The sequence below is a fragment of the Purpureocillium lilacinum genome, assembly GCF_023168085.1.
Source record: "Purpureocillium lilacinum CBS 284.36 DNA, scaffold_3, whole genome shotgun sequence".
In the NCBI taxonomy this organism is placed as follows: domain Eukaryota; kingdom Fungi; phylum Ascomycota; class Sordariomycetes; order Hypocreales; family Ophiocordycipitaceae; genus Purpureocillium; species Purpureocillium lilacinum.
In genome coordinates, this window is record NW_027072113.1 from 3,243,870 (window position 1) to 3,253,221 (window position 9,352).

Sequence of the window (9,352 nt, forward strand, 5' to 3'; positions counted from 1 at the left end):
GTCCAGTGCCAATCCCAGGGCGATTCGGCCTATGACCGGAGGCGAGACGGGCAAGCGAGGAATGGGATTTGTGCGGGATGGCAAAGGAGCAGAAAGGGAGCCGCGCGAGATCAGTCGGGTTTGAAGCAGCAAGCTTGTAAGCGTTTGGGTTTAGTGCCCTGGCAGCAGGCATGGGCATGTGCCACCGGCAGAACGGGATGGATGGATGGATGGACGGATTCGGATGCACTGGCAAACCTTGGATGTCCTGGCCGTCTCGCCTAACCTTGCGTCAGCTGAGACGGTTCCTCAGCGAGCTGGCGACGGGACCAAGACAGGCAGCGGGCTCCCGTGCCTGGTGACTTGGTTTGGGTAGGTTGCCTCTGGGCCCAGTGCCCCATTGAGGGTCGAATTGGTGAGTGAACCACTGGCCCAGGCTGAGATCCGGCTTTCGCCAGCAGAGAAGCGGGGAGGGGGGCAGAGCATGGGGGGGCGTCGCCAAGATGGTGGATGGGTGGGTGGGCGTTTTTGGCCCTGGTGGTGGTGGAGGGGACCCCTGGGTCGTGATTGGGGCCAGACAGGGGATTCTGGCATCCTGGTTGCACGGGAATCCGATCCAGGCGCAAGGCCCGAAACATGCGAATCTGCTCGCCTTTGTTCTGGCCTTGTTTCTGAATCTGCCGGAATCAGAATCGGGGGTCCTGGGGGGGCCGGGGCCGGGACACGCTCGTCGGCAGAGGGCGAGGTCCAAAGTGCCACCGCCGCGAGACGAGGCAGACGCTGGCCGGATGTCGCCCGACGCCTCAACCTGGCAATGGCGCCAAAGGGTGCCCGTTGGCAGCCGAATAATGAAATAGTAAGCACCCGGCGAGGACCAGTCCAGAAGCCGCGGCCTTGCGAGACAATTGCCCGAGCTACGGTGGAGAGCGCCGCCACGGATCGCCGGGCGCCCACACCACCAGCCTGACAGAACGGGCTGCCCGCCCGCGATGCATGCGCCCGCAGCGCGCCCACGGCCGGCAACGTTGGCGGGCGGGAAACTTTCTGTGCCCGCCCGGTTTCGCCACCGACCTTGTATTTTATTTTAACCTCGTGGAGCCCAGGTCCGTCACGCGTGGGAAGGGGGAGAGCCTGCGCGGAACCCGCCGCTGGGTGAGACGAGAGGCGAGAGGCAGCGAAAGCCGTGCGACGAGCTGGAATGGTCAGCTCTGGTGGCGAAAGGGAAAAAAAAGGCGCGCAGGCATACCTGGTTGGAAGGCTAGCGGCGAGGGCCATCGCAAGTCGATGCGAGTCGTGCCCATCCATGGTGGGCTGGCCGGCCGACCGGACCGTCCACCATCCGGCCGCTACCGTAGGTCGTTCTGGTCTCGCGCTTCCCGTCGTTGGTCGCTGGAGGCGCTGGAGCCGACACGCGTGGCTTCGGTGGTCACGGCTGTCCTTTGATTGAGACTCTCGACAGACCACACTGATGGAGAAGCGGCGGCGCAGCGGCGAGCTGCATGATGCATGGCTGCAGGGAGCGGCCCTGCGGCGCACGGGGCAGGTACGAGGAGGGCCCCAGGGCAGGGACCCAGGCCCCAGGTGTCGAGCGGGCTGTTGGTTGTTGCAAGACCCTGTATCAACATGCTTTGTACGAAGTACGAAGCACCCTTGCGGCATCCCAAGTCGAGATGTCTACAAAGGACAAATCCCGCTGCTGCCTTGACGGGTGCTGGTTCATGCATTGCTTTGTGTGCTTTGTCCTTCTTCATGTTGCTGATAGATAGGTACCCGAAATAAGGCAGGGTACTCGCTCGCACCTGAAAAACGCCCATATCGTTGCCGCGCGTGCTGGCTGCATCGCCCCCGGCCGACACGGAAACAACGCCAGTGCCTCCTGCCGCCCGATGCCGCAACATCGGACGGGTGAACCATTGATCCTCCAGGCTGCTTTGCTTCGTGCATCTCGCTGCCGCCGGTCCCACTTGGGAATAAAAGCCCACTCGGCTTTGCTCCCTCCACAAGCATTGGCATTGAAACACTTTACAAGTGCCGTGTTGTTTGCTTCAAACGGCCCACGGCCGCCCGTGATGCGTGTCCGTAAGCGCAATGGCCCGGCTCGCCTGACAACAAAGCGACCACGTCAAGTCGCCGGCTCACTTCCGGGAGCTGAGGATGCAGCCCGTCCTCCCTCGTGCCTCGTACAACTCGAACGAGAGCGCGCGTGCGACCTCGACAAGCACCGCAAGAAAGAGAGCCCACTCAGCAACCAACTAATAATTATCATCGCCCTCCCAGCCCGCGCCCGCGGCCAATCACCACAACCACCAGAGATCTGCGCTGCTCCGGCCGATTGCCAAGCCGCCGGGAGCTGCACGACAGCCTGCACCAAGCTCGACTCTGTGGACCCGGGATGCCACGCTTGCCAGGCTTCGCTGTGGCCATCCACCCACTGGAAGCTTGCAGGCCCCTGCGCCCGGGCCCGCTGCGTCCGCGATTCCATCCGCGTCTAGACCGCGGTTGTTGGGTGCTGATCCTTCCAGACTCGTCGACGCGACACCACTTGACCGAGATAGAGCGCCTACTCGGCACAGAACTTGGGGGCTCACTGCAGTTGACTCTGCTGAGTCCAGTCATCCACCCAACAACACCAAACGTTGGTCCGTCTGTCCGCATCGCGAGCCTCGTTTCATCACTCTTTATTACAGTATCTTTCGATGCCAACCTCGCCCCTTCACACAGGCACCCCAGGCCCGTCCCACTTGGTCGATCTTCTCCAGTCCCCCCAACTGAGGCCATGCCTATTTCGCACTGCCCGCACGTCATGCCCGATTATTGGTGATGGGCGGAAAACCGGTTCTTCGCCAAACACCCAAAATTCGGTTCGAATGCAGACCCGCTCTGACGCCCAGTGCTGACGGCAAGTGCAACATTCGCAACAAGCGGCCCCCTCATCCCCTTCATCCCAAAGACTGTACATGCGCCAAGTGGACGCCGTGACGCATCGTCACTCCCAAGATCCGACTCTAACTATCTGGTCAACTCGCCACTGTCGTCACTGCAACGCCTCTCTACTTGGAGTTGTCCTTCACCCATCCGCAGCTCATACACGACCACCACTGACGTTCCATCTCCATTCCGCAAGACTTACAGGTCCACGTCAATGGCGCTGGCGGGCTGCGCTGCTGGATCTGCGACGTGCGACGCCCCTTTCCTTTGTCTTTGGGTGGACTACTCGTCAAGTCAATCACCTTTGGTTGAGACGAGTTCGAGGCCGGTTCGCGCTCTACCATCCTCCGCTTCTTGTGTTGCGGCTGTTCGAGGCCACAGGCGTCGCAGCAGAGGTACTTTGTAGGGTTGCGCAGTGTGCAAGCCTCACACTCCCAGAAGCCAGCTGTCTCGTCTGTGCTGTCCCTCTGCAGCAGGGTTTTCGAAGACTTTGCAGGATATGTCGTTGCACGCTGCGTCCCTGCCGTTCCGTCAGTGGATTGCGCAGACCCAGCAAGGCCCTGCCGGTACTGTTCTGGTATGGTATCCGAGGGCGGGATATAGGCGTCACCAAGCCTCTTCTTCTCGTCTTCTTGTACCAGCTCCCACAGAGCTTGGGAAATGGCTGCCTCATTCGCTTCGTCCTCTTCTGCTTGAGTGCGGAAGCCGTTGTGTGTAGCCTGGTCTGCAATCTCCTGAATCTCGCGCTGACTGAGGCTCTCCTCGGCACAGCCTCGAAGAACCCGTCTCCGTCGGTCGGCGGCGTCGGCAATGACCCTGCGGATGTCTTGTCCAGGCCTTGGGGCCGCGCCACCCAGCCGTCGGCCGAGTGCTGCTCCGGCCTGGTTCTTGCGGCGATCGTCTGCAGCTTGCCGTACCAGCCGTCGCAGTTCGTTCTCGGGAACTCTGGCACCGCCCAGGCGACGACCCTCGGTCAAGAAGCCTTCTCCGGTGTAGCCTTTGTTCAGAAGGCTCTGCATCTCGTCGCGCAGCTGGTCCCAGAGCTTGTGGAACTGGTCATCGTGGGGACCGTGGACAATGTGGACGAGCTCGTGCAGCATCGTGTCCAGGACCTGCTCGAAAGGGAGAAATTGGCGGCGGTCGCCAGGATGCCGTAGTCTCAGGCATATCTTTCTTCCCCGGTCATAGTTGAGTCCTGGAGTGTCCAAGTCAGCTCGAGTCCATGTGGCGGAAGGAAGCATGCGCACCTAGGAGGGTCTGGCCTGTCGTTGTCGGAGGGTAGAACTCGACAAGCTTGCCAACGTGCCACCGCCGGGCACGCATGAGAGGCTTCACCATGGAGGCTATCCTCTTGAGCGTGTGAAGGGCCTCATCTGCTCGATGCTCGCCCTTCATGTGCACGAAGTCGTGAATGAGTCGATCCGGTCTGAACATGGCGAGCGCTGTGAAGGTGAGATCCGGTCAGCCTTTCGGCGACGCTCTCTCTCTCTCTCTCTTTCTCACGGGTCACAAATTTACGAAATAAGAGGGTCGTTGAGATGAAGAAGAGACAGAGATGGAAGGATCTTGAGACGAGCCAGCCAGGCTGGCCATATTCAGCAGCAACGGACGAGGTTGAACGAAAGAGCCAGCGCACGCGTCAGTGAATGGGTGGCCTGGCCGTGGCGGCGCACTCGGCCCGGTGCGTGCGCCTGATACGCGTGCCTCGTCGCTTCCCAATCTGGCCAGTTTCGGGACCTGGGACCTGGGACGACGTTGCTGGCGGGCAGGCGGGCGACGTGCCCGGAGCCCATTCGCTGCGCTGCGAACCTTCACGGGGGAAAATTAGTCAGCCTCTCTGGAGCTTTCTGGTGCGCCCCAGAGTCCCAGGCCCAGACGCTACAGCACGCCAAGGTGTGTCGTCGACGGCTGCACGACACCACCACGCTGTGCAACTCCGCCACCACCCACCCAATTCGGGCGCGTGCGTCCTTGCTCCAATATCGCCGTCACTGCCATGCGCTTTCATGTGCGTAGGCAACTAAGACCCGTTACAAGAGGGAATACCAGCTGCAAAGGAGCAGCCCGCCATTTGTAGGTGCCCATGGCGAGCGAGGCAAGCTGGCTAGCTGTCTGCGGTCTTGTCTAGGCCGCTGTGCGCACGATACACGGCGTCGTCACGTCGTGCCACCCACCACCACCTTCATGCACACAAACGGCTTGCCACGGCGGAGCGGCAGTGTAACCCACCCACCACCCACGGACTTGTGCTCGCTTGAACATTTTTTTTTCTTCTTCTTCCTTTTGTGTCCCTTGCCCTCTTGGGACGCATATCTTTAGTTCCTGAGACATGTAAGAACTACGACATTAATCCTCTCCGTCTCCGTTCTAGACAGTGAGGGCAACGATACGTGCTGGTTTTATCACTGGAAGCACATTCCCCGGTATATCCTCGATCCTTAAGACTCCACGGCAGCCGGATCTTTGCAATTTTAGATATATTATACCTCGCTACGTATGCGGCATACTGGTTTAAGTCCATGGACGAAGCAGCATCAGTCGAGCCCACCTATAGGGTAGTCAACCACGGTAGGCGACTTACACGACCTTTCGCAAAGGCGTCGTCGTCCAACTCACCACAGACGCTGCAAGACGCCGCGTAACCGTACTGTGATCCAGTACAGTCTTGCTACCGATGAGCTTGCTTGCCATGGTGCAAAACAGGTTCTTCACTCACGGCATGGGTGGCAACATCAGTACGATAACAAAGACATTCGCATTCCGCTAGGTATACACATCACAGCCACGTTTGCGTGGCACTCCTCTTGACCACAAGAAGCAAAACGCCCGCAGTACCCCAACCTTCATCTAGTCTAGCTCCAGCAGCTTGAACTTGTCGTCCCCGAGAGCATCCTCGACCCGCTCCATGAGCGTCAGGACCTTCTCCTCTTCCAGTCGTCGTCCGATGACCTGGACGCCGACGGGCAGGCCGTGCATGGCATTCGCGTCGTAGAACTTGTACGCGCCGCGGGCGATGCCGTTGAGCTTCTTGACGTTGAAGGTGCTGGGGAGTCTATCCTTGATCCTATCAACGTGCGTTACTGGGATGACACCAGCAGTGTAGTCAATCTAAATTCTCGTTAGCGTTTGTCACTTGCGAGAGCCTGACGAGACTTACCAGGTTGAAGAGGAAGGTGTAGGCGCAGCTGCTCACGGCGTCGTTCATGCCGTTGTGCGGAACAGCGGGCGTGGCGTTGGGAGGCGCAATGATAAAGTCAAGCTTGGCGTCTTGCCAAATCTCGAACCACTGGCGCTTGTACGCCTCTCTCCGCGCGATGAGGCTCCAGTACTCGTGGGTCGTTGTCGGGTGCCAGTCCCGGAGAAGCCCGGCCCAGAGCGGATCGCGTCGGATGTATCGCAGGTAGAGATAGTAGAAGTACTTGACGAATCGAGGCAGCTTGGCGTAGTACCGCATCTGCGCGGCGCCACGGTCGTTCCACTCGCCAGTCTTGAAGAAACCCTTGACAGTCTCCAGACCGTCGGCGCAAAGCAACCGCGAAGCCAAGTAGAGACCCTCATAGCCCGACGGGGGCTCAATCTCCACAATCTCATGACCGGCCTTGCGCAGCGCCGACTCGGTCATCTCGAGAGCGCGCTTGCAGGCAGGGCTGGGGTCAATGACACCATCCGTACGGTAGACGCCAACGCGAAGCTTCTTCTTCTCCTTGTACTCGGCTACAACGTCCGCTCTCCAGGGCATGGGATGGCACGAGGGGTCGTAGTTGTAGGTGCCCTGCTGGAGCACGGCGCGGGTGAAGTACATGAGATCGTTCATCGTGCGCGCCATGGGGCTATATACGGCAGGAACGCCGTCCTGACCGGGCATGCTGGTGGTCATGCCGAGCTTGGGCCAGCGACCGGTCGAGCACTTGAGGGAGTAGATGCCGGAGAAGTGAGCTGGGCAGCGGACACTGCCAGCGACGTCGCTGCCAATGCCGATGCGGCCGCCGAGAGCGAGCAGAGCACCCTCGCCGCCGGTGGAGCCGCCGGGGGTGTACTTGCTGTTGTACGGGTTCGTAGACCGGCCCCAGATGTCGTTGGCAGACTCGAAGCTGAGCAGGGTGATGGGGATGTTGGTCTTGACGTAAGGAACGGCGCCGATATCCTTGAGCAGCCGCACCATTGGGCCGTCCTCAACCTTTGGCTTGTGAACATTGATGGTCATGCCAACGGAGCTGTCATAGCCCTTGACGTCGATGGTGTCCTTGAGGCTGACGGGGATACCTGCCAGGGAACCCTTGAAGTTGACGGAGCCCTCCTTGATCCACTTCTCGGCATCCTTGATGAGGACCTCGGTGACGCAGTTGGTCTTTTCATGAGCCTTGAGGGCTACCTTGCCGTAGGTGAGGAGGAGGTCCGAGGCCTTGCTGGGGTCCTTGTGCACCTCGTCGACGAGCTCCTCGATGGGTCTGTTGACGGTTTGCCTATCGAGGACGCTGAAGGGAGCGTGGTAGGCCTTGAGCGCCCTGATGCGACTGACGCGCTCATCCTGCTTGAACCGGCTGCGGAAGTGTGAGCGCGCAGATCCATGCTGATTTTACGCAAAGGTGGGCGCGGGGATATGATTGCAAGCGGGGATCACATACCAGTCCCGGCGATGCTGCAAGTAGTCCAACAACATGGTGACGAGCGATGCCGGGCTTTGACAGAGGATGAGTGGCTGAGGGGGGGAAGTGAGGGGAGAGAGGATTTGGGGGTGAAGAGGGTGAGGTGAAGAGAGATGGGGGAGGTATGGAAGGAAGTAAAAGACGGTCGATCGAAAGAGGTTGTAGGCCAGAGAGGTGTATGTAAGTCACGAGGCCCGGGGGAGCTTAGCCCCTTGCCAACACGGTGAGCAGTCGCAGAAACGGCGCGCACCTCCGCTCCCCTGCCCCTCCGCTCCCGTCCTCCACTTTGACTCCAATTACCTGCCGCGGACGGGCATTGCAGGGCAAGACGAAGGGACCTCACTGAAAGCACGGCCGTGGTGGCTGGCGCGACAGTGGGTTCCAGTTGCTGGAGGGGTTCGGCTGCTCGTGCAGGTGGCACTGGTGGGGCGGGCGCCCGCTGATAACCGGCCACTGAACGGCTCCCCCGCACAGGGCATTGGCGGGCGATGTGGGGGACTCTGGGGGAGTCTGCAGCGGCGTTCCACCGCCGTGGCCCCAGGGCGCGCTCCGATGACCCCTCCGGTGCTCGCGCCGGGGCGGGCTTTCACGATTACTGCTCGTTTGGGCAATGTGCGTATGGATGGCCTGGCCCGGGCCCCGGGGGCTTGTTTGAACGCTGGAAGTGGGCGTGTCTTCGGGACATGATGCACATGGCATCTTGCGTGCTACATCTCTGACATGCGTTTTTCTTGTAAATAAGTTGTCCATGATCCGGCGACACATATCTGCAAGATCATCCAAGCTTCGCCGTTTATCAAAACTGGAGATGCGCTTGTGCCTGTCCCGCTCTCCCCGACGCCGTCAACGCTCCGGGGTGCGGAGGCCGCGCGCCCCGCCGGCCATATTCCCGCCTCTCCGTTGGACCGAGACAAGAGTGCAGATATCAGGAACTGGAAAAGCCTCGCCTTGGCATGGATGCCGTCGCTGTTCGAACGCGTGCTTGTATTTGGATGGTGGCATGCTTGACAGCTTCGTGGCGAGGCGGGTTGGGCAAGCCCACTGAACGCGAATGCGTAGCGCCAGGTGCTAACCCCGTAGGCTTGGCTTATTGCAATACATGTGAAATCAACGATAACCCTACAATAGGAGTTTCTACTTGTCTACTGAAGGTGACACCAGTTCGCATGCAGTGGCAGCAGCCATTCACGGAACATGCAGCATTCGCCTATCTCATCTCTATCCTCCGCCGGCCGTTGGTCCACGCGGCCGTGTCTGTTTGCCCACCCTAGCTGCCCCTCGTCTCCAAGTCCCCCGCTTACACTCTGTCAGTCATCGTCCCTGCACAGCTCTGGTTCAACCCATTCAATATATATTTCGAGCACCTGTGCCCTCTAGCTGTTCAAAATTCTCAGCTCCATCCGTACAACGCTGCTCAGGGCCTCTCACCTCGATATTCGGCTGCGGCACGCTTTGAGTGCTTTCTCAAAACTACTTCCCAAACAGGCAAGGGCAGGGGCAGCTCCACCCGATACCGTCGGCCGTCGGCACGGCGAGCGAGCTTTCAGAGGGGGGCTTTGGCTGCTGCTCCGCCGGCGGCCAATCACGGAACCCCGGCGCGGGTCCCCCGCATCCCTGCCGCCTGACGACCGGGAGCCTGTCACTGGCGAGGCCTGCTGTCGCGCGCGCGTGCTCGCTGACGGAAGCAAAACCGCCGTCTCCACCTGCCGCCAAAAGTCTGGATAGCGTCATCCCATGTGAGCCCGACGTCTGGGCAGCTTCAGCATCAGTCGCCCCTGTCGTCGTCGCCGACCCCCATC

General features: G+C 60.3%; 2 protein-coding genes across 2 annotated transcripts; both read right to left on the reverse strand.

Annotated features, from left to right (window-relative positions):
* Window positions 1-3,029: 3,029 nt before the first annotated feature.
* Window positions 3,030-4,341, reverse strand: PLICBS_004557 (uncharacterized protein; the record flags this gene model as incomplete). The annotated part of the gene is made up of 2 exons (XM_065600542.1): window positions 3,030-4,102; window positions 4,155-4,341. 2 exons carry the CDS (start codon window positions 4,339-4,341, stop codon window positions 3,030-3,032), a joined length of 1,260 nt encoding a protein of 419 aa, XP_065456614.1.
* Window positions 4,342-5,754: 1,413 nt separating this feature from the next.
* PLICBS_004558 (uncharacterized protein) lies at window positions 5,755-7,567 on the reverse strand (the record flags this gene model as incomplete). Its single annotated transcript, XM_018326091.2, has 3 exons — window positions 5,755-6,015; window positions 6,065-7,448; window positions 7,533-7,567. 3 exons carry the CDS (start codon window positions 7,565-7,567, stop codon window positions 5,755-5,757), a joined length of 1,680 nt encoding a protein of 559 aa, XP_018175843.2.
* Window positions 7,568-9,352: the final 1,785 nt, after the last annotated feature.